Below are 24,692 nucleotides of genomic sequence, written 5' to 3' on the forward strand. Positions count from 1 at the left end.
TACGTCGGTATCTCTTACAAAAAATCATTTAGTACCGTGAACAAGCGAAGCGATTCAACGTTCAGAGTGCCTCTTCTATTTAAGTTTCTTTTTTGACAGAGATTATGTGTGTGCTGAATTCTCGCGAAATCCCGAGCTAATAATCATTTAACTATGCCCTTGATTTCAAGCTGCTCGACTATATACATTCATAGAGAGTAAGAGCGAAAGAAGACGAAGAAAAACAAGGAGAGAAGAGAAACAGGCTGAGATACGAGCGAACGGATCACTCGCATGTATTATGTACGTCAATCACCAGTACATGTAATATATACACATGGATGCACGTGTGCAATCGTCATCATGCATAACATTGCACATGCTTCATACTCGCGGCAACGAAAAAAATCTATATAGCGCTATATAACGAGCGAGCGAGAGAGCGACCGATGCGGAGCGGCGATTCACGAGAGGAGGGGCACACACATCTTGTGCGTTTTGTGTTATAAAATAATGCGCACACGCGCGCACGGACACACATAACTATATAACTTAGTCGTGGAAGTAGTGGGATCATCGAAGCAGCTATATGGTATAAGAGAAAGAGAGAGAGGAAAGAAAACAAACGGCGCGCATCTTAACGGCGGCACAGCAGCAGATATTTCATGCACCAGCGCCGAAGACGTAACGCGCGCATATAATATAACAGAGACTCGTCGGACACCGTCCAGTGGATAGTGTCTCGCGCGTATTTTTTTTTTTTTTTAATCACACACGCGTTCGTCTGTTTATAGTAATTTGTTGTGGTAATGCGAGCGTGAGTGAGTTAGTGATTGTTTATCGTTGATAATTTTTTCATTCATTGATAAGCAGGGCGTGTATTGTATCAAGATTATATTAATTCATCAACGATTGAAAGTAGCGGCCACAGGTAACTCAACCAATAATTGCTATTAATTCAAATACATATAACGATCGTTTCGTATAATTGGTCCTAGAATAAGCCTCTAATTACGCATGCATCCTCGGCTCGAAAATATTTTTTTAACTTCAGTAAAAAAAAAAGGAAAAACAAGCGGCACAAGACACGCATACGTCCGTGCCCGTAAACGGGCTTGCTTTGCATTCGGAACGCAAATCGCGCCATCGACTCCAATGAAATATGTATTACATGTGTATACCTCGGCGAACGCCGTGTGTCTATGTGCGCGTGTGTCTCTCTCTCTGCAGCAGTAGTTATTTCAAGGCCGATTTATAACAAAACTAATTAAAAAGCAAAGTCGCGCGCGCGGCGCATTCCTCCGCTGAACCGATACTACTTTGTTTCGTTTGAATCTACTTATTATTGTAATACGAGTCTGTGTAGTGTAGCAAGTACCACTGGCTCGAGGACTCATCGATGATAATGAGGGTAATTAACGCAGGAATCGATGCGTCACACGCAGCGGCGGCGGGAAACCGCGTAATTTAATGGACGAATTCAGATTTTTTACTCTGATGGATAATGTCCATTCTTAAAAATGTGTACACCCAGTCATACTCGCTCGATTGAAAAATTACGCGCGCGCGTCCGCGCGAGAGATTCGTATGTGAGATATTCCTTAGTGCGTTAAAGGCGTGTTGCCTATAATTTATTTCTTGATGCACTCGGCAGACGAAGAGGAGAGTGGAGAGAGAGAGAGAGAGAGAGAGAGAGAGAGAGAGAGAGAGAGAAAAGAAAGATGCCAATTCAGAATAGAGTCAATCGCAACTATGAATCATAACTCTCGTTGCATCTTTCTCTGCGTGTCTCGTTTTCTTGGTAACATTATACGCGTATTACGTAAAGAATTTCGCTTTTAGCGATCAATTGTGCGCGTCTGTGGCCTGTATGCGCTAATGTACGTGGTTTTTTATTTTTCATTCCTTTCAGAAACATTTTTCTCGCCGTCGTTCCGTAGACCATGACGAAGGAAAAAGAAGAACAGCAAAAGCAGGAGATGCAGAAGAAGCAGCAGCAGCAGTCACCAGAAGCACCAGCAACTGTAGCTCAGGCGTCCGAGCAGCAGCAGCAGCTGAGCGACGATGAGCACGATCCTCATCATCACCATCATCATCATCGTCACAATTTAAAATCGCAACCGAGCCCACTCGCGATCGCCGCGAGCGTATTGACGCATTTGCTATTGTTGCTGCCGGTTTTGTACATCGTGGGATTGGCTTTCGAAAGCTACAGCTTCTTTTCATGGCATCCGATATGCATGTCCCTCGGCGTGAGTATTACGTTATGTTACACACACATGCGCGATTAATAATAGTAATAATAATAATAACGATGATATTTTAATGGTCAGGTTGTCGAACATTGTTATTAGCGCCGCGCACCGTCACGGTGTCGAGATGCGCGTTGCGTGCTATATTTTATGCGCTCACGGGGCAATATATCGATAATTCAACACGCTTTTATAACGCGAGAAGTTATGCGCTCATTATTGAACGGTTTATCTTTCGCATTTTTTTCCGCGCGCGACTATTGTTCGTAATGAATTCGTAATTCAATCAACGGGGGGGAAATATTTTTTCATAATATAAAATTGTCTCTGTTCCAAACAAATGACACGATCTAATAGCGAATGATCATTCATTTTTCAGGCCGGCCTCGTTATCATGGAAGCCGTCTACTCCATATCCGGCGTGGCGTTAATATCGAAGAACTTCGGGCGTACGCTGCGAGTCCGACTGCACTGGATGCTGCATCTGCTCGGGATATCGCTCCTCGTGGCTGGCCTGGTGATCGTCATCCTGAGCAAGAACGACGAGGGTCGGGATCACTTCGTCACGACGCACGGCCAGCTGGGCCTCTCGACCATCGTGATCACCTGCGCGGTGGCCTGCTTCGGTATGCTGGCCAACAACGCCAAGTGGTTCTATCCGCGGGTGCGGCCGGTTCTCCTCAAGGTCGTGCACTCGTACGCCGGCATCGGACTCACGGTGCTGCTGCTGGCCACCGTGATCAACGGCACTTACAACAGGTGGTGGACCAATATCGGCGCGGGCGAGACCGGGCGCGATCTCGTGTTCGCCTCGCTGTTCTTCGCCGGACTGCTGGTGCTGTTCAAGCCGATAATCGGCGCAGCGGCGAGGACTCGAGTACTCATGAAGCCGAGGCCTGCTGCCAATAAGGTGGTGGCGCCGGTCAAAGATACCGCCGATAGTACTTGATTCGTGTGCCGCGATGTTATTCGATTTTTATTTTTTTTTCATTCATTCCAAGGTGCTGTTTTTTCGAAGAATTTACAACGACACATTCAAGAAACCACGAGTTGTAGTTTTTTTTTTTTTTTCAGGTATAATTCATTTTTCGTTACACTAACACGAGAAAAGAAAAACGTTCGAAGCTGTGCTACATACACGTAGAGAGATTAAAAAAAAGAAGACGCGAACTGAATAAATAGAGCGTTTTTATATCGAATTTAAGTCCTAACTCGTCGTCCTATTAGTGGAGGCGAGATGATCAAATATCCAAAGATGATTATCAATTGAGCAGTATAGATACCAATAAAATAATTATATATAGTTGCTGGAATAATTGTAATAACGACCGTTAAAAGACAAGTATGTACCGTTTACGATTTAAAACTTTATTGAACCTGATATAAATGCTCGGCATTGATGATTGCCCTGAAAATTACCATTTAAGATGTTTTTAAATACATTATCATTGATTAGGTTGTTTATGGTGATTTTTTTGTTGTTGCGATTATATTATCATTATTAAGAAGACTGTTAATGCCATGAAAATCATAATTTAACGTAAATGCGATAATTTCACTTTTTGTCTTCAACACTAGGTGGCAAGTACCTTTCCCTGTAAATCTGCAAGTAGTAAAGGCAAAATAATTGTATAAGTCAAAGCAAGCTTTTGAAAAATTAAATGTTTCATTAATTCTTCATCAAGAACCTTTTTTAATGGTCTAAAACTAGCCATTAAATGTTGAGCATTTCTACCAGGCACAATGGCCATTCTTTTGGAGAACATAAAGTTATGTACATAATAAGCATAATATATCTGGGAAACGTATTAAGGAGGTGAGTGCCTTAAATAAATTTGAAAAAAGCATGTATATCGTCAACCATATATCAACACTTTATTATTCTTACACGCATCATTATTACATACAAGTAGAGTTTAACGGATACAAATGAAATCAACACAAATTATCGTAGCAATCGTCCGTTAAAATAAATTTAGCTTCTTTTTTTGTATAATTGCGATCAGCCTCGCTCAATTTTGACTCTGTTTACTTTTTTTTGTACGATATAATATATCAAACTAACTTTGAGTTTGCCTCAAAAACAACGTAACAACGTTTACACACATATTCCATTACACACAGATCTGTATCTAATTTTTTTTAATGTCGGTATAGTATTATCAACGAAATTTTTGCGGTACAATATTTATTCAATTTATAATCTTTTGAATAGAATATTACATTAACGATTCATTTTTTTTTGGAAGGGTCACGTGCAGTTATTACATAAATCGATATTGTAATCTTAAGACTTCAATGCGGGAGATTAAAAACAAATATAAACCAGGACCAGTTGTTATCGAATAATTTTGTAAAATCTTTTTATATCTACTTTTGTAATTTTAAATAAAGCTTTTTAATACCTTATAATTCATGCACATTCATAGATACAAATTAAATGAAGCAACATCTCACTCATTATGCAATTCTAAACATTTTTAAAAGAATCGCATCGCAATCCTCAAAATTATATTACATCCATGTTTTTCCTTTCGTAAGCCAAATATTTTTCATTTAAATAATTAGATAAATAAATTATTCGTATAAAAATGTATACGAAGTTGATTTTTTTAAAACTGATCAAAAGTTATATATTTTTTTGTATGCTTCACAAGCTGCACTCTCCAACTTGTAAATTTTCCAAACGTAAAAGTTAACATTCGGCACTTTGTGTCAAAAATAGTACGTGCAACCTTATTACATAGTTGGAATTCGATCGAGCGTCAATTTCGTCGCCCCGAGCTACGCTCGACAGTGACAAATCGACTTATACTTTTCATATGGTACATAATACTTATATTACCCACTTGTTTCATTGATTCGATGGCACTTTGATTCTAAAGCATACTTTTTTTCGCACAACTATAATAAATATATATAAACCAGATCTGATATTCTTTACATGTTATATTATATATAATTTTGCATTTTTTTCTTTATCTTTGAATACTATCTTAGGTACAGAATCAAGGGCACTATATATTTAAGGTATTACTTAAAAAACATTAATTACTAAACTCCATTCAGATATTCGACTTGCTGTAAAATAACTTTGGTTATAAGGCAATTCTATGTTACTCCGATTCTTGACTCATACTTTTTTTATAGGACACATAACTTTGTACTGTCTGCTCTATATTTTGATGGCTTACTTAATAAGCTCAGAATACTTATAACCTACCATACACATCATCGGGAGATCGACTGTTATAATTTTTTGAATATTTTTTTGTGTTTACTTTTATCGTTAAAACTAGGTACATTTTTCACTTTTCTCTCGTTTACTTTTTATAATTATATGAAAATTTTACCAGAACCAGCTTGAAAAATCTTCACGTCCGAAGAAAATATTTAACTTGTTTTGCTCACCGACCGACATATAGCTCATGTATTTCACTACTCTTTACAAAACTCTCTCGATTTCTTAAAAAGTAAATTTTTCAACTCTCTCAATTTATCATCGCCGCTCAAGTGCTCTTCATTTATCAATATTTTCATTATATAGTACAGTTGTATCGATTGAAATTTTACGCAGTTTGGTAAAAATAGCTCATTTAACTGTATACTGTGTCTTTCCGAATTCTCGTAATATTTTTGAAACTTTTCCTTTTGCCGAATCTTGGATTTTGCGTTTATGTTTCTGAGAGGTATACACACAGCTCAGCGTCATTCAGTATCTAAATCAGTCGCTCTTCTTATATAATTATACACATTTCGCCGCGAGGAACATATCTATAACTTTGTATCTTTTATCAAGTCACTTCTTTGTTCGAAACCTATATATTATTTACAAGCACGTTTATACGCATGACCTACGGATGTAGACACGAATATTTTTATTTACTCGTGCGATAAATAAACTTTTTAAAATTTTCAACACATTTCTTTCATGAATAACGCGAAGTGATTGAACTTTTCTGCTCGAGTTTAAAATACTTTCTATTTCTATTTACTTAATATTAGCATTATAATTACATTATTATTCACACTGACACTTTATTTTCTTTCTACAATTTTTTTTCAGTAACAAGAGGCCTGATTCTTTTTCACAGGTTTTCTCACAGGTTATAATATATGTATATTATTTATACGTGTAAGTACATCAATCACAATGCACTTGACAATTATTATGGCTTCTGACGGATACCTCGCAGCTTTATTCCTGTTTGTGTATCTATATTTCTTTAGAAACAGGATTATTATTTTCAATTCCAATTTCATTAATAACTATGGTATATATTACATGGAACGAATCATTCGAAGAAACAAAATAATTTAGATTTAAAGTAAGACGTAAAGAGAATTTTTTTAGCGTATCGCTGATTCGGGTCGAAACGATTAAATAAACTTTAATAACAGAACTTTGATCAAAAGTTGATTTGATGTACCACTTCGTTCAAAATTTTCAGGTCCAAATCCATTCATCTTTTCCATAGTATGTAAAAATCTAATTAATTATTGTAAAACTAAATGTATATTATTTTTCTTCAAATACTCATCTAAGTATTTTCAATACAAAACATCGTAGATTGTAGAAACTTCTTTAAGTATTCAAAGGGAACAAAATTTTCGTATCAATATACAAAAGAACCTATTAAAAGTTAAAATTTCGTTTAAAAAAGTATTAATGTTAGTTTGCGATGTCAGTCACAATACGTGTACAAAGAGAATATTTAAACTCTCGATGAAAAAATACATCTACCTCTTTCTGTCTTCTATGAGTATTAAGCAAAAATATTTTCAGTTTTCTTACTTTTTATTTTGAAGGTGAAGTGTAATAAGATACGATTATTGTTATTTATTTCAAATGGAATGCATCGACAAAAATAGGTGTTTTATGTAGGTTTTCACCAAATCTGATATTGAAAGATCTTTTGATATATAATGTAATTGATTTATCTTTTTGGATTTTCACTCATAGTAAAAAAGTTCATTTTTAACTGATTAGAAATGGAAATGAGGTCGTGTAGTGATTAGTTTCTTCGACTAAGTTATTTAAGATTCTCCAAAAAAACTACAAAGTTCGATGGTATGTACGATATTCCTTAGTGAATTTTTTAATAAACTATTTTGAAGCAATGTTTAAAAGTTTTTGAAGGCGTCATTAGATTGCATAAATATAATTTTCATCGGATAATGTTTCGTTTAATTACTATTAATTTTGAAGAATTTCATGTGAAACAGAAGAACGCCTAGCAGATATGGTGTGCCGGAATACTTAAAAAAAAAACTTAAACCAATTGACTCATTTTTAATCACCTCGAAAATATTACAATTTTTATTGCTTGTAATATATGGTCGATTTTGTTCCATTATAACTTCAAATGAAAGAAAAGAAATTAATTATTCGAAAGCTAAAAGATAGTTTACCTAAATTTTAGATCAGCATAAATTTTTATGATTGATTGAAACTTTCATGCCAATTATTTTCAAAAGAGCGGCGTAATTGTAATAAAAGTATCTGTATCTATTCAAAGAATAATGAATAGTGCTAATATTTCTTTTACAATATAAAATATTAACCAAAATATTACAATTATATGTTCTCAAAGAAAATTACATTTTAATGCTTCTTATTGACTATGGGGGGACATTCAACATCTTTCAAACTTGCAATACTTTTACTTGAGCTTGTATTTGATGATTCATTTAAGCGAATGTTAAAAAATAATTGTAGAATTTTACAGCACAGCTGAGTGATAAATAGATTATGCTTTGGATCAAACTTTGATATAAATCTTTGTCATTGTAACATCGTAATTGAATACATTATAATTAAATAGTGTAATCTTCTTGCCTGCAAGTTCCATGACTCCAATACTTTCAACTTCACAAAAATAAAGTATCAAAATTTTTAAAATTATTGTTTCAAATTTCCTTTGTCTTCAGGCTTACCAGAACCTGAAACTTTTCTGGTACTTTTATACAATACGCAGTATTTACAGATTCTTTAAATAGAAAACCTATCAAATGATATTTTACATTCTTGTCTTGAATAAATAATTACATTAATTAAATAAATTTTTCAATTAGTTCGATAGTGCAGTGTAAATATAATTACTTGTTCACAGGATATTTTCTCAAAGCTTTCATAATAATGAGATAAATAACGAGAAAATAATGAAATTTTCTTTAATTTTGTCGCAAAATATTTTTATAAGAATAAGTAATTTTAAATATCACTAATGACTTGTGCAATTAATATAGTTTCAAGAAATTTTTCGGTTTATAACTATTCTTGCATTTTTATTTTGGAATTTTCGACTGAAAATTAGAATCTTATTCAGTGCTCTTATCCTCCGCAGTTTTCGTATTTCTTTAATTTAAAATAATTAAGAAATACCGAATCAATTTTCAGCACTCGAAAGCGATGCACATAATTGGGAGTCAGAAAGAATATCGAAGCTTATATTTTCCCAATCGCACACGTTAAATAATATGGTAATCATTAAGAGTTATATAATATAGCATAGATTCACAGCTAAATATTTGTAAATTTTTAATCTATTTATTTGATTGACCTTAGGTAAGTGATAACTTATATGATACTCATGAACACTAGTTTGCCCGTAATTTAACTGTTAACTCGAATGCGTCAATCGAACGTCTAATAAATTTTCCCCCAGTAACCTGATCTCGCGCTGTGATTGCTGCGCAGTATATCGCAAAATAATGTGTAGTAATTTTTCTGGCAAGTTGCTTATTAATTAAGTGTTGACTTTGCCTTCCAGTTTCATAATTTTTCATCTTTTTTTTCTCAATTTGGCAGGCTACTTTATTTGTTATCATTTTGTTTGTTATCTCGCGCGTTAATTAATTTTCTTATCGATTAAATTTTGTCAAGTTTTTTTTTCAGATTTATCATCTTCGGGAGAGAAAACAAAAATTACGAAAACAGTAGAGAGCAGAATATTAAATAAGACTCCAATATTGATTTTTCGTCCGATAATAAAAGGCATGAATTAAAATATTTAGAGAGGGTGTTTTCGTTTGTAACCCAAGTATACCCTAGTTCAAGTTGGAAAAAAATATCAATGGCTTTTCTCATTTGAAATATTGAGTTATTAGCCATAATAATCGACAGTTAAAAATAACAAAAAATAAAAAGAAGTTCATTCGAATAATTTCAGCATCTTAATATCAATAATTAACTTTTTTTTTTAATATAGTAGTACTACATACGAACACACATAATTTTTCCCCTTTAACTTCTTCCTCGGTGGCAAAATATTTTGTTTTTTTTCTTATGTATATAATAAGTTATTATATCGCTTAACATCGAAACACGCGGACACAGGTTTTATTTTGTTGCATTCCGGAATAACAGGGTTGAGGATTGAGGGGGACTATTAGGGTCAGTATTATTTTCGAGGTCGAGCTTCTTCCCCTGCGAGGATCCCTTTTTTAATAATAATCCTGTCACACCTGTTGCGAGGTGACGAGGTCGGTCTTGCTCGAGTTCTTCAGTATCGACGGGCCGGGCAGCTTTTGCGACGAGGCGCTCTGGTGCAGCGTTATCGGCTCGCCGTTGACCAGCAGCAGGGTGTTGGTTACGGAGTCGTAGCCGCACTGCGCTCCTGCGGATATCGTGGGAACTTCGCATTTTGAATTAATCGGACAATCACACTCAGATGGGCGATCAATTGTTGTTTTTTTTTTATTGTACAAGTGTATATAATTGTATTATTCGGTGCACTTTGTGTGTTTATTGTTTTTGTTGTTGTTTAGATTTAATATTAGATAATAAGAACTGTCAAATTATTCAAATTGTTTAAATTGTAATAATTTCAATAAAATTAAGAAATTTATTATGTTGAGAATCTTGTAAATAAAAAATATATCGTTACATTTCTAAACTAAAAAAAAAAACAAAAAAATAATTATAGAGATAAACACTTTTAATTGAATTGAAAACTATGAAAATTGAATTTTTCGATGAGTCTAACTCATTAAATTTTTTAAATAAAATTATACTAAAGTATAAAAGAATAACTAATCTATATCTATTTATTAATTAACCATTAATTCAATATTTTTCATCTAAATCCTGTTCTAAAATATATCTATCTTTTATTCTCATAAAATATTAAGAGATAATATCAAAATTATATCTTAAAAAAAAAGAAAAGTTTAAAAAAAACGTCTTCAATAATTATTTAAACCCCTCCCCCTCCCCCATGTATTTAATTTATGATCTAAAATTGTATTTGTTTTAAGAATGTAACTGTACTGTAGTTTTTTTAATGCTCGGTCGAATGATAACTACTGATTCATGCTTTAAAATCAATCTACGTCGTTCACTAAAAAATTTGATCGCTACTGCAAATTGAAATGATTCTTTATTAATTACACAAGTGCAACGTGTAAATTTTCTTCGATCAAAACAGAACAAATACAAATTAAATTGAAGAAAAAAATACTTTTTTCTAGTAAAACGTACCTAGAAAATTGAATCAAATCATTTATTTATTCAAATTACCTGGAGACGGAGTATGGGGCAACGTTCTCGAAGGTGTCAGTGGATTACGACCCGCTGGTCCCCAGTCCGGTGTCGGTTGCAGCAATTTTCTCGCTCTTCTCCAGAGGCCATTTCCGTTCCCTCTGAACTCGTCGTCGTCCTCCTCCTCTTCCTGATAGTCCGATCGATTTCTTTTGCCGACGCGCAACTGACTCTGTATAAGAAAAAAAAAATTCAATCGAGTTGGAAATTATCCAGAAACTACGGCTTCGAAGCATTTGTCGATGCCTCTTACGAAAAGTAGGAAGTTTATGTGTTAACTGAAATGTAAGTTTCCTACTTTTTGTAAGAGGCGTGGATAATAAAACTAACCACAGCCAAAACGATGATGACGATGACGGGCAGCAGTCCGACGACCCAGCCGACGACGTCGGCCCATCTCGGATAGACGTAGGAGCCGTAGCGCAGCGGCTCGTACTCGACCCAATTGAAGAACAGAATGAAGAAGAGCGCGGCGGGCGTCACCACCTTCCACATCCACTTCCAGAACATGCGCCAGCAGCGGCCGCGCACCCCGATCATCTGCTGGATGTCGTCCAGGAAGCGATCCGCCCCGTAGATCCAGGCCACGAGGATGCACTCGCTGATGGCGATCAGCAGCACCGACCAGTTGGCCGCGTACTTGTCCATCAGTTGTAACCAGTACATGCCGGCCTGCGATCGCAGTAATTTAATTTTTTTCAACTATTTCGAGGTTTTTTTTGTTTTTTTTTTTTTGGGAATATAAACTCACGTTCGTCGTAAAAATGAGTCCACCCGCGTAGCCGAAAACGGCGCAAGCCAGCACGACCCAGAATTTGAAATTCCTGAGGGCCGGTATGCCGTCGAGTATCGCCGTGGTGACCGTCTCCATGAGGGCGAACTGCGAGTCCAGACCCAGGGTGAGCAGCATGACGAAGAACAGCAGCGACCAGACCGGGGCGACGGGCAGCCTCGACACGACCTCGGGATAGACGATGAAGGCCAGGCCGGCGCCCTCGTCGACGACCGAGGCCACCGGCACGTCGAGCTCGTGCGCCAGAAAGCCGATCACCGAGAAGATGACGAGGCCGGCGAAGAACGAGGTGCCGATGTTGCTCACCGCCACGATCAGCGCGTCCTTGTAGCAGTTGTTGGTGAACTTGTTGTACGAGCTGAGAGTGATGAGGCCGCCCCAGGCCGGGCTCAGGGCGAAGAATATCTGCACGGCGGCGTCGCCCCAGACCTTGGCGTAGGCGAGCCGCTTCCAGTCGGGCGTCAGGTAGAACAGTATGCCCTCGTCGGCGCCGGGCAGCAGTATGCCGCGCGCGAACAGGGCGATCTGCGCGCGGTTGCGCGATGCGACGAAAACAGAGTTTAGTTTAGTTATACCGACGCTGCCTCGGGAATATTCACGCGAGAGGCTTAACTTTCGAAATTCTGCGGCGATAGATAATTTTTCGAAAAAGCCAAATATCAGTATGGACGTAAAAAACCACCAACCTTTCATTATTACATATTCACTCTAATTTACTTTATTACTTGCAGGTTTGCGGCGAAAGGTACTCGCCATCTAGCGGTGGAGGTTGGCTTTGATTTTGATCTAGTTTTCGTCAATTTTTTTTAACGATCAACGCAAAAACTATATCAGTATTAAAACTTTATTTCTTAAGAAAAAAGTTCAAATTTGGGTATATTATTAATTTTGTTATCATTCGTTATTGCATTTTTCATGTTTTTTATACACAAAAGTAAATCAACCTTGATAAATCAATTCCCAACAATGATTTCATATAGTAGTTCTTTTAATAAAATTCAGTACTGTTCGCTTTAATTTCAATGGCTGGTTTCACATTAAATCTACATTAAATTTTAGGCTTTTTTTAACGAGTTTAGCGCGACTTACCAAGACGACGTAAGGAAACAGCGCCGTGAAGTAGACGACTTTGCCGGAGCTCTGCACGCCCTTGCTCAGACAGAGAAAAACGATGACCCAGGCGAGCAGCAGACATCCGGCCATCTTCGGGCTGATCGTGCCCGTCTCCTCGATGCCGTGACTCAGACGCAACACATGATTACTGTACAACACATAGACAATAAAAAAAGAATGTATCATTGTAGTCGATCCATGAAAAAAAAAAATAATAATAATAAAATAAAATAAAAAACTCACTTGAAGTACTCCTCGGCCGGCGGTTTGCGCATGATGTGCGCGATCGACTCCACGGTGAGATTGTGGGCCATTATCTGCGTGGAATTGAGACACTCGCGATTGTAATAGGTGAGATTCTGACTGGCGCAGGCCAGAGCGGCCTCGGGCATGAAGCACTCCCTCGTGCTCCACTCGGGGGCGCACTTGCTCCAGGGCAGCTCGCCACCCCCTGTACGTACGTGCGTGCACGTGACGCGCGTCGCGGATATAGTCGATATTATTGAATTTTTCTTTCGTGTTTTTTTTTACTTCAATTTTTCAGATAACTTTACAGCATATTTCTTAATTGCATCTAGGATATACTTGCAAAAATTTCGACTACGATGTTACAAGAATCCATCGATAAAAAATGTCAATTTTCCACATTTTTTGAACATCGACGTTATTGCCTTCGGGTTATTATTAATGATGTAAAGTTATCCCCGCGTCTATCTTCAAATTTGTATACGTTACCTGCCACCGACGCAAACATGTAGAAGAGCGTCCACGCGATGATGAGATTGTAGTAGAGCATCACGACCGAGCTGACGAGCACCATTCCGTAGCCCAACCCACGCAGCAGCGGACAGAATCGTTTGTACGCGGCCACGGGACCCAGACTCGCGTATTGACCTATTGACATTATGCGGATAAATTACGCATTATACGTTGGTTCAAAGAGGGTTTAATTGTTTTTAATTTTACATTCACTGTATCAGGTTGTACAAGTGAAAAAATATTGTTTTGAAGAACACACAGAACAACTATTTTTCAATACCCAATTTTTTTAATTGTTAAAATTCTCCTAGATTATATTATTAATTTTTTCCATCAGTGAACTTCACTTTATTATACGTGCAAGTAGCAACAATTCATCTTATGTCTAGCTGCTTTTGATTGCGATAGGTACCTTAGATGTGTGTAATGGTTACATAGAAGGTCAGTAGACTTATACAGTTCTTAAGTATATCTGAAGTATTGAAAAGAGTTGCCATGTATGTTCTTCAACGAAAAAAAAAAATTATCTTCGCTTTTACAGCCTCTAACTGTAAATTTAGCGAATGCACTTACCGAGAGACAATTCCATGAACATGAGCGGCAGGCCAGCGATGATGAGCATGACGGTGAACGGTATGAGGAAGGCCCCGCCGCCGTTGCTGTAGCAGAGATAGGGAAAGCGCCAGACGTTGCCGAGGCCGACGCTGTAGCCGAGCAGCGACAGGAGAAAGTCGAATTTGCCGCTCCACGTGCCGCGCTCAGGGTGCTCGTCCTCGCCAGCCTGCAGCGGCGCCTGGCTGTTGGCCACCGAGTACTTGTCGTCGTTCTACAGAGTCGAGAGAAAATATTTCTCATTATTTTTCTTCCTTCATTTTTTTTTTGTTATCTATCAGTCATCGATTTTGAATATGTTAAATTTCCGTTAACAGTTGGTTCGTACACAACGACGAGCCTGAATTACGACCTTTCTCGACTTTTCACTTCAGCGGGTGTAGAGGCCTTTGTCAGAGTCAACAATTCGCATTACACATGTATCGCACACACAAGTACACAGAATATATATACAGTATATAATCGAGCTTTTATACTATACTACTGGTTTTGGCAAGCTCGACTACGAATGAATTGAATCCCGATACTATCGCGTAAATGCCATCTATTAGTAATTCTTCGTGTGTGTATAACACGCTGGTATTGGCCTACGTAGCTCGGGCTTTATCCGAAAGCTCGCAGGCGATATAATATACCACTCACGCGAATAAAAAGAACGTCCCCGTCTGTGTGTGTGTCCGTGTGCAGTGGATTACGTAACTGTGAAATATTAAAATATGTTCGCCGAAACTCCGAAGCGATTATCGCACGCTTCGCCTGTCATTATTTCATATACTATACCTACCGCGTACTATAATACCCGAGGCATGTGCAAAAATACCACTAGTAGTTGTTAAAAAAGGAAAAAAGAAAAAAATCAACAAGTCAATTGGGCGCGACCGAAAATAGATATTCGGATATAGGATATTACTATTTCGAGAGAGAGCGAGATAGCAGCTATTTCATTCATTATTTTCTCTTTTTTCGAATATTAAATATTTACGTGCTGTATAACCGCGAGCTGCAGAGCTTCGGCTACCCACGCGCGCGCGCTTCGCCAGAAAAGTTTTCTCGTTTTAATTAAGTGCGATGCCATACCAACGCCACCGCTATCCGAGGGACATGATATTTGAATTTTGCAACCAGAAAGTAAATAAATCGAACAAATATTAAAAAAAAAAGGGAGAAAAAAGCAAACAAACGAGGGAAAGGCAAAAAATGCAAATAAATCGGATTATCGTTCGTCATACTCTACTACGTGCGTGTGTGTGTGTGTGTGTGTGTGCAAGAATGCCATGGTATTTCCACGCGATTCGCGCGCAGTTGCGTGCTGCAAAGTACACATGAAATACATAGCAGAAAAGAATCTGCAGCAGCAGCAGCCCAGTATATAGTTACGCGCGATATAATATCGTAAATTTATGTGTCCGCGTTTATGTATGCGTACACGTACACACACAGAGAGGCAGTCATCCATCTGGCTCGAGACGACTATATACGTATGTATCCTCCGCGCGTCTCTCTCGCTCGCTGGGTGAAAAATCGATGGGCCAAGCCTCCCACCCCCGGCCCCATTCAAGATCACCAGCAGCAGCAGCAGTAGCGCATATAACGCTGGCTACAGGCGCTACTGGTGCCGCGCGCCGCGCGTTATACGGCACACACATGCCTCGCTCGCACATGAATAGCATACATCGCTGACACATACCAACATACAGCTGGTGGCTTTTACGCGCGCGCCTCAGGCACCGACAGAGAGAGAGAGAGAGAGAGAAAGTTACATTACTACTCTACATGTATGAAAGAGATGTATTATAAGATGATGTGAGTGCGCGAGGGAAAAACTTACATCCCAGCAGTCCAGATAAGGACGTATCCTCGGGGAGGTATCCTCCATCCTGTAGCCCTGGTTCTCCAGTTTGCCGGCTGTGTTCGTCTAACTTTGCCAATTGTTAAAACGATCCAACTTCACCCGCGTTAGCCCACTGTCTTGATACACGGCGTTGTTGAGGCTCTTGTTGATAAATGAGTCGGTTATTCTTCTTGTCGCTGTTGTTGTCGTTTGAATCGCTTCGAGCGTTAACGAGGCAGCAGCAGTAGTCGTTGCAATTGCATCAAGTATCGGCCGCGAAGGCGACGGCTTTGTACCTACACACACACAGCTCGGATAGCAATTGACGATGACGGTTATTATATCCACGCGTTGCCAACGGCAGCAGCATCGGTGCTGGTAGTGGTCGCGTACGAATCTCTTCTGCGTTTCATCGTGCGACGATAATAATCGATATCTCGTCGTTCGCCGTACTCGCCGCACATTGTGCTTCTCTTTGCTGCTGCTGCTGCTGCTGCTTTTCTCTACTCCGTTCTCTGGCCTATATAGCTTATTTATTACGGATAATTGCTGCTGTTCGTTGCGAAGAGGTAGAAAAAAGCTTCGATGTGTCTGCACCGTGTGTTATAACGAGTCGATACTCTCTACTTGTCGTTGTGCTACTAGTCGTCGACGATGATCCAACGACGACGATCGCTGCGGCAAACGAACCAATGACGATCCACCACTTATTGGCATAATAATAATTTCCATTCGCTTATGTAGGCCCTCCCGGGAAAAAGCCGAGGCCTTCGGTTCAAAGCATCGAGCTGTTGTGCGCTTTCGATTCGATACGATACGATTGTGTGTCGAACTCTTTCGTAGTTCCCTGTGATTGCGTGTGTGTATTTTTCACTCTTGCCCTACACTCACACACACTCACACACACACGCGCGTTTCCAGCGACAAAAAAAAAGAATCGCGCCAGGCGATCTTCTTCCTCTCCTCTCCGAGCGAGCAGCGACGAAATTTCAGTGATGCGAGTCAACGAATGGTCCGACAGTAGTAAATGTATTATAGACAAAGCAGTTAACTTTTCTTATTCGATGTGCTGTCTCTCCGCCGAGCAGAGATTCGACTCTTTTACTGTGTTATAAACGGTTCAAGTACAAGCGCGCGTGCGTTGGCAGACAGACCCGCTGTTGCCACGTCGAAAGCTCGAAGCCGACTGCGCTGCTGATAGCCACGCTCTGAACTCCGTGCGAAGCTTTTCCTCGGAGCGGCGGCGTCCCGCGCATCCATCCATCCACCCGCCCGAAGAAGCAAGAGCGAGCTAGCATCATGCAGAAGCTCAGAGAGATGGAAGAAGAGGGAAGAAGGGATCGATATTACTCTCTGCTCCTGAAACCTTGTATTTCTTTCTCTCACCCCCCACCTCCTCTGTATGGCTCGCGAGCCACCCGTCCACCCACTTTATACCTATATATACCCTCCATCCCTCCTCTCCCAACGCGCATATATCGTGGCTACTGCTTTATACACATATACATCTATAGCAAGCCTCTTCTTACATATACAGTTTCCTCGCTCGCTCGGGCGCAGCATCGCAACCTTTGCCTCAGTGGCGGCTATCATCCCGCGTGCATATGCATATGTACCAGCTGAGCCGCTGCTGCTGCTGCTGCTGCTGCTGTCGTCGAGACTCTGTTTTCTTGTTTCGCTGTTTTCTTTCTCGCGCCCCGTATATGCTCTAGCCGACACGATACGTGACCAGTACTAAATATCTCGACGAACTAATTTCAATGTAACTGATGATTATTACCCGGACCGGGTCGTCGTGTAAATATACACCGCGGGCACACGGTACATCGGGCACGAGGCACGTGCCGCAGCCGCAAATGATATTTCATCGTCGTATTATTATTCGCGTCTATCGGTATTATATTCATTATTATTATTATATACGCTTCGAAAGCACGTGTACCGCCGTCGCTGCCTATCGCAGCTGCAGCCTAGTGCGTTAGCTGCAGCTCTAGCAGCGCGGCGAGATGTGATTCGGCCACGTGTGTGTTTGCGAACCGCGGCAGCGGCAGAAAATAAACCATGAACTTTGTAGTGAGAGCGCGGACCGTATATACTGGCAACAACAAACACCTCGTCGATACGTAATATCGACGAAGCCTTATCGTTACGCGTTCGCGATTATAATGTATGCAATTGCGTATCGCGCTTAAAGATCGCGCCGGGATTCGTGGATTCGAGAGCTCCCCGGGTTTTCGCATAATGCTGCGCGCACTCTCGCTTTTATCCATACGGTATTAGTTTTGTTTTATTTACAGCCCGGGTGTCCAACACGCGCCGCGGCGGCCCTTACATTATATCATGATCCGCTGCTGGAGAGTTCGAGGTTTTTCGAAAATACGCGTAATAATGATGATTTTGCCCTCGTATATTTGCCTCGCACACGTGCACAGTGAGGATTTTGCCAGCTCTTTCTAGAAAAATCGCTGCGGTGCAACGATGCGAGCGATGAAAGAGATGCGAGCGAGGATAGCTACGCGATAGCGGCATTTTAAGCAAAATATTTTATGCTTATCTTAGATTCGCGATAAAAATCCTGAATGGACATTGGCGCGGCTGCTGCAGTAGCATATAATTCTTTTCGTTATAGATCTTTTCTTTTTTTTTTCTTTTTTTTTCTTTTTTTTTTTTCAATAAGGGCCGATGAGTTAAAGCACCGAATAAACGACGGATCGTTAACGAGGACATTTATGTATTCTTTATTTCTTTTTCTCTTTCATTGAATTGGCTCGAGCATTATGTATATGAGCTTGTATGCTTTTTGCGTGTGTGTGCGCAGTGTATGAACGCGCTCGTGTTTATCGTTTTTTTTTTGTGTTGAAATGAATGCACATATATTTAGAGACGCGAGTCGTCTCTTGCATAAGGCATTAAATCCTCTCTCTATCTCTATCTTGGAGGCGGGCGGAGAACGTAACGTATATCCGAAAAGTATATAGCCACTGTGATTTATAAAGATTTAGGAGCCCTGAGACGTTCGTTAACGCCGTCGCATCGCTGGAAAATAGGCCGACGTCGAAATCTTATATTATTCCGCGCATCCCAATTGATAAATCATGAATAGATTCTTACTCTCTCTCTCTCTCGGCGTTCGATAATGGATGTTCAGGACTTCGGACGAGAGAGATAGATTAATGAGTTAGTTTTGCGATTCCCCTCGTCTGTGCTGCTGATGCGAAGCTCGACCGTCTCGCCTTAGAAAAGAAAACGAGGAAAATTCCGTACACACATATACATGTACACACGAAGAAAAAAGGAAAAGAGCTGTTACATTGACGCCAAGAAGGAATTTTCGCTGTATAGCACTTACGCTCTCTCTTTCTCTTTCCTTGGCTAGATTACGGACATGCGCGCGGGACACGATATTATATGCATGCCAAAAAAAAAAAAAAAAAACAAGAAGAAAATCTAGTCTCGTTTCCATCCGATTGAACAAACTACGTGGGGTACTTTGCAAAGTTTACTTCGCGCATAGGCACAGGGTTTTGAATGACCTCAAGGTTTCGCTCCAAACCTTATCTTATTTCTTTTTCATGGATTATATTAGTGCTGATCGATCACGCACTAAGTACGTAATAACGTCTATACATACGGTTCAATGACTATCTTTGGTATAATAGGGTACGTGCGAGAAAAAAAAAACAAGAAATTTTTATCGCAGGATGCAACAGAGTAGCCGCAGCTACAGCAGCAGCCGTAGTAGTGGTGATATATAAGAGCTCTAGCTCGAGCGTATGAGCGAGTAAGATAGAGAGAGAGAGAGAGAGAGAGAACAAGTACAGGGCCAAGGTGTATTGATCATTTTCAAATGTATATAGGCGCGTGGCACACACATCGGTAAGAGTTAACGGTTTGTTGCATTGCAGTTCTATACATACTACACACACGCACACACACAAACAGGTATATAATAGTGGCCGCGTGCATTATTATACATGCACACGTACATACGTGTGTGGAGCAGCGAAAGAGGCATTTTCTGACTGTACAAATTTGCTTTGGACTGGATGTGCGTGTTTACTGCTACAAATTATGCTGTATCCTGCGAATGAACCGACGATGTTGTCGGAGTCGAATTATTTCGTGTGCTTAAGACGTGAGAAATCGTATTACGTACGTATGCTGAATCGAAACTAGCGTTGAACCTCTTGTAAGATAAATGAAAAACAAACGATAATAAAGATCGTTTGTTCGACATCGTCCGCGTTCGAACTATTCAGTATTTTTTTTAACAATGAAATTTTATACGATTTCCTCTATCGATCATAATATAATAACGTCGTCTCTCGAAATCTTATACATGCCAACAGAGCGCGGAACAAGACGTAGCGAATTGACGCGAAGATTTTTTTCATTCCTGCAGATTCCAATGGACTCGATAAAGGAAAAAATGGAAAAAGAAAGAACTCGAGACATTCTCGAGAAAACGTCGAAAATGGACATCTTTCTGAAGGATATCTGTCTCTCTCTCTCTCTCTCTCTCTCTTTCTCTCTCTCTCTTTCTCTCCCTCTAGGCAATATATAGATTCATAAAAAGGAAGACAAAAAAAAGTTGACGACGACGTTGCATCGGTGCAAAAATTGATCGAACAAAGGCAATATATCAAGGTTGAAAAATTAATTTAGTCAAGAGTCGTTGATGTCGCACGATGCACACTGGTACACTCACTCGAAGTGGAAACTGCTTCGCTACTGCTGAAAGGGAAGAGAAGAGAACGACGATCGACGTCTACTACGGGCATTAACGACAAAAATCGAGTACCCATACTTTTGCCAAGTTTGCAAGAATAAACGCTCGGCTCGATTCTTTTATCGTCATTTTAATTAGTTACTTTTTTTTCCTCGTGCTACTGCAGCATCCTTTTACAACAAAATAGGGGAAAAAGGTGTATACAAAGGAGTATAGAGATGAAAAAGGCTTTTAGTAAAGAATAACGAGTCAGGAGTACACGTCCAAGAATAAATGTATAATTTAATTAATCCGACGACGAGATGATGCAAAATCGTATGCGAGCCAATGGAATCACGAGTGCGATGCTTTTTATTGATTTTTCTTTTCGTCCGAATGACTGGACGAAAATGAAATAAATTATTGATGTTATCCCCCGTAACCCTTTGCCTGATATATTATGCTGACGCCTTGTAACTCTATATAATACACATATCGTAGCAACTCGATGCTTTATCGAACAAAAAAAATATGTTCGACACGAGAACACACGGCGGGATCGAAGGTAATTGAGAAAATCGACTTGTGTCGCTTCGTGTGAGTGTGTCGGTGTGTACGAAATTTAAAAAAAAAGCGAGGGAAGGACTACTTACACACAATACATAGTAATCGATGATTTTCTTTTGTGCCTAATAACGAGTGAACGAGGAGGCTCCTAAGTGGGCAGAAGCAGCAAAGTAATTCAAAGTGAGCGCGAGAACCTCGCTGAGGTCGATGAAGAAGTGTTGATAAGACAAAAAATGAACCTCGACTTTGCTGGCCACTTTACACATCTTGTGTACTAAATACAGTACAGGATGGAGTAATATTTCGAGTACTCGTTATACTACATACCTACGTACTTAATAAATACGTTTCGTCTGCACGACGATTTTTTGGTAGAAGCATGATATATTAACAAACAAAAAAAAGATAAGAACAATATGCCGCATTGCCGCATTACCCGGAATTGGGTAATTAACAAAGTTTAATTATAAAAACGCGTACGCGCGCGTATAAACGTCGCTTGGAGGCTCAAAGGGGGCTTAAAATCGAAAAAAATTTTATTTTATTTTCGAATAGGATTTTTTGTCCCCCTTCCATTGCTTTTTTTGAAACTTCCAAATTTTGATCATTCTGTGAGATACAGCTGTTTCCCTGAGCCATTTTCGTATACTTTGCGTGTTAAATTTTTTCTTCTTTTGCGTTTTCTGGCGTTTTACGTTTTTACAAAGGGCAGTTCACTTGTCGTAACATTCAGAGCGTACCGATTGAGTGACAGAACCAGGGTCGCTTAACCTTCTTCAAAACATCAATGGTTACGGTCACAACCTCGGGCTTGCCGATCCGACCCTTGGGTCACCCTGCACAAAATCTGAAGCACAATTTTTTTTTCATTTTACGTTTTTTATTGTGACCTCCATCATAAATCTACTGATTAAAAGTGACCTATGAGTTCGATCACCTCGCCCCGAGGTTGTGACCGTAACTCAGTCCCGGATTAAGGCATAGGCAACATAGGCAGCTGCCTAGGGCCCCAACCAACCAAGAAAAAAAAAGGCCTCCACCAACCAAAAAAAATCTTTGTGTTTTCCGTGATGTTGTATGAAGACGAAGAACGTCGCATTACATCAGTAGCGTGCGCAGACATTTAAAATTGTGGGTGCCATTAACATAAATGGCGCCTTTATCACACAAATTCCCCACGCTTTTTTTTAATAATGTTATTTCATCTATTTTTAAATAATTTACAATAGCAAACAGCCCAGCTCCTTTTGATTAATCTGCAAACTACAGCAGTAACCCGCGTAGCTCAGCTCGTAAGATTGTTTATAATTACAATTCGCAAACCAGAGTGCAGTAACCCACGTAACCCTGCTTGTGAGATTTTTTTTAATCATGATGAAATAGTAACACTCGTTTTTGGACGTTTTTGGATGTATGTCACTAAGAATAAAACGGCGATAAGGGCGGTGCCAAAGTCAAAGGACCCCGGAAGATTAACACAGGACCTTGGGTCCCAGTCAAATGCGATGAAAATTTTTTTACTTATAGATTTCGACCTTCTGAACAATAATCAACATATAAGTGACCCTTGAAAATGAGCCGTTTACGAGAAAAAAATTATTAAATTTGCATATTTTTAGACCCGCTTAACGTAACCTCTCTCTGCTCCCTATAGACGTAAACAAGGGTATCGCGAGAAAGCGAATTACATAAGTCTTTGCCGAACGCTTTTTCGTGGCCGAAACTAAACTGCTTTCATGTTTAATGTTATAAAAAGTTTAGTCTTAGTCATGATCAGGTCAATAATGCCAATAATTCAATTCAAATCACCAATAAAGTATGTCAAAAGGAGTGTGCGGATTACATAAATTATCAATCATTTTGCCTTTTAAAGATTCAGATAGGGTCTGCTTTTATGTTTTGCAATATGATAAGACTATTCTATGAGCTAAAAAGTCAAAGTAATCAAAGTCATAACTCGGCTCAATAATATGACGCTTGGACGAGAAGATCGATACAATAACGAAACTCAATGATAGTTTTGCATTCTAACGATTTAAAAATGTTCTGTTTTCATGTTTTTCTTGATAAAAAGTTTTGTGTAAGTGATGCAAAGAATATAAAATCTAATCCTAAACTCGTGGCATTATATTATGCCAAAAATGTTCTGCTTTCATGTCTTTCTTCATAAAAAGTTAGGAGTAAGTGATACTAAAATATAAATTCGCTTTCTCGCGATACCCTTGCTTACGTCTATAGCGAGCAGAGAGAGGTTACGTTAAGCGGGTCTAAAAATATGCAACTTTAATAATTTTTTTCTCGTAAACGGCTCATTTTCGAGGGTCACTTATATTTTGATTATTGTTCAGGAGGTCGAAATCTATATGTAAAAAAATTTTCATCGCATTCGACTGGGACCCAAGGTCCTGTGCTAATCTTCCGGGGTCCTTTATTATAAAATAGGCGGTGAACGAAAGTGCACAATTTAAGACGTCTCGTCACCTAGTCGACGCTTCGCCGACACCTTTGTCGGCTTCTTCAAGACTGATGATCAGTCCTAGCGTCTCGACCTAGTGCGTCGAGCGAGCCACCCGCAATAATAGTCTAGCGGTAAGATTGCAACTTCGCGGATGAGGTCGTGGCCGAGTTCAGATACCGACCGAGTGCGTCGAGCTGGCTACCCGGGACGATATTTGTGCGAAAACATCGCGACTTCCCGGAGACTGACATCGCCGAGCCCAAATTTTGACCTAGTGTGACAAGCGGGTTACGCGAGGTAATATTTCCGTGGAAAAATCGCGGCTTCTTAGAGAAAGTCGTGATCGATTCCGGATATCAACCTGATGCTCCGAGCGGTCAATCTAGGGTAATATTCTCGCGTAAAATCTGTAATTTCGTGGGGAAGAGGGTCCAAACAGGCACACTTACTTCCAATAATCTTTTTGAAACGGGGAATTACCACTATAAGGATTATTTGAAATCTCAGTTGTTTCTAATTTTATATAATTCCGAAGAAAATTGACTTTGAATAACTTCGAACAAAATCAAAATCGAACTCACCGAAAATTGATTCACCTTAAAAGTCAATTTTCTTCGAAAAATTTTATTTTTTCTGAAAAAATGATACCAATATTGAAGAGGAAAGACAAAATCTGTCGAAATGCATAAGCGCTATATTTTTCCAGACCACATGCACCGGACATGAGCCAAAATTAAAATATGCCCCGCGTAAGCGAAACTTCAATTTAATACAGTTAGGAAAATGATTATGTTTTCAATTTTTTTGATTTAATATACTGGCAATTATAAGTGTTTTTTATATTTTTCGAAAAATCGCTCTCCTTACTAGGCCCACACCAGACCGCCTATGTTATACAAACATAATAATCCGGGACCATTCATGAAAAAGAGTACGCAACCCTGGTGCTGTAACAGAATCGGTACGCTTTGATAGTTACGACAAGTGAACTGCATTACAGAAAGACGGCCAGGTCATCCAGGGACCTCCTAAGACCGGTAATTATGGTATGTGTCGTTTCATTTTATTTATATTGATA

General features: G+C 39.4%; 2 protein-coding genes across 5 annotated transcripts; one reads left to right on the top strand and one right to left on the bottom strand.

Moving 5' to 3' along the window:
• Positions 1-455: 455 nt before the first annotated feature.
• LOC106654181 (cytochrome b561 domain-containing protein 2-like) lies at positions 456-3,991 on the top strand. Of its 3 annotated transcripts, XR_002763376.1 has the most exons (4): positions 456-910; positions 1,892-2,231; positions 2,611-3,232; positions 3,306-3,991. XR_002763376.1 is itself a non-coding variant. In XM_014373925.2 (3 exons), exons 2-3 carry the CDS (start codon positions 1,923-1,925, stop codon positions 3,178-3,180), a joined length of 879 nt encoding a protein of 292 aa, XP_014229411.1. In that variant the 5' UTR covers positions 456-910; positions 1,892-1,922; the 3' UTR covers positions 3,181-3,991. The 3 variants fall into 3 exon arrangements, 2 of the variants coding, with proteins under 2 accessions (XP_014229411.1, XP_023313410.1); XM_014373925.2 differs by having other exon boundaries at positions 2,611-3,991; XM_023457642.1 differs by lacking the exon at positions 456-910 and adding an exon at positions 1,549-1,780 and having other exon boundaries at positions 2,611-3,991.
• Positions 3,992-4,082: 91 nt separating this feature from the next.
• LOC106654180 (sodium- and chloride-dependent glycine transporter 1-like) lies at positions 4,083-17,057 on the bottom strand. 2 transcript variants are annotated; one of them, XM_014373924.2, is made up of 9 exons: positions 15,879-17,057; positions 14,012-14,264; positions 13,415-13,573; positions 12,923-13,130; positions 12,656-12,827; positions 11,525-12,091; positions 11,104-11,445; positions 10,753-10,945; positions 4,083-9,850 (listed from the first exon to the last, which is right to left on the bottom strand). In XM_014373924.2, the coding sequence occupies exons 1-9, from the start codon at positions 15,924-15,926 to the stop codon at positions 9,693-9,695; spliced, it is 2,100 nt and encodes a 699-aa protein (XP_014229410.1). In that variant the 5' UTR covers positions 15,927-17,057; the 3' UTR covers positions 4,083-9,692. The 2 variants fall into 2 exon arrangements, with proteins under 2 accessions (XP_014229410.1, XP_014229409.1); XM_014373923.2 differs by having other exon boundaries at positions 4,083-9,868.
• Positions 17,058-24,692: the final 7,635 nt, after the last annotated feature.

Source organism: Trichogramma pretiosum, unplaced genomic scaffold, assembly GCF_000599845.2.
Source record: "Trichogramma pretiosum strain Unisexual culture from Peru unplaced genomic scaffold, Tpre_2.0 scaffold213, whole genome shotgun sequence".
Taxonomy (NCBI): Eukaryota; Metazoa; Arthropoda; class Insecta; order Hymenoptera; family Trichogrammatidae; genus Trichogramma; species Trichogramma pretiosum.

What these genes read in the sequence shown, in the direction of transcription:
- LOC106654180 (XM_014373923.2), bottom strand. Translation starts at nt 15,926, where the DNA reads ATGGAGGATACCTCCCCGAGGATACGTCCTTATCTGGACTGCTGGGAT. An exon ending in CCGGCCGAGGAGTACTTCAA is followed by an intron (nt 12,828 to 12,922) that starts GTGAGTTTTTTA and finishes TGTGTTGTACAG; the next exon opens with TAATCATGTGTTGCGTCTGA. An exon ending in TGTTTCCTTACGTCGTCTTG is followed by an intron (nt 12,092 to 12,655) that starts GTAAGTCGCGCT and finishes AACCGCGCGCAG; the next exon opens with ATCGCCCTGTTCGCGCGCGG.
- LOC106654181 (XM_014373925.2), top strand. Translation starts at nt 1,923, where the DNA reads ATGACGAAGGAAAAAGAAGAACAGCAAAAGCAGGAGATGCAGAAGAAG. An exon ending in CGATATGCATGTCCCTCGGC is followed by an intron (nt 2,232 to 2,610) that starts GTGAGTATTACG and finishes TTCATTTTTCAG; the next exon opens with GCCGGCCTCGTTATCATGGA.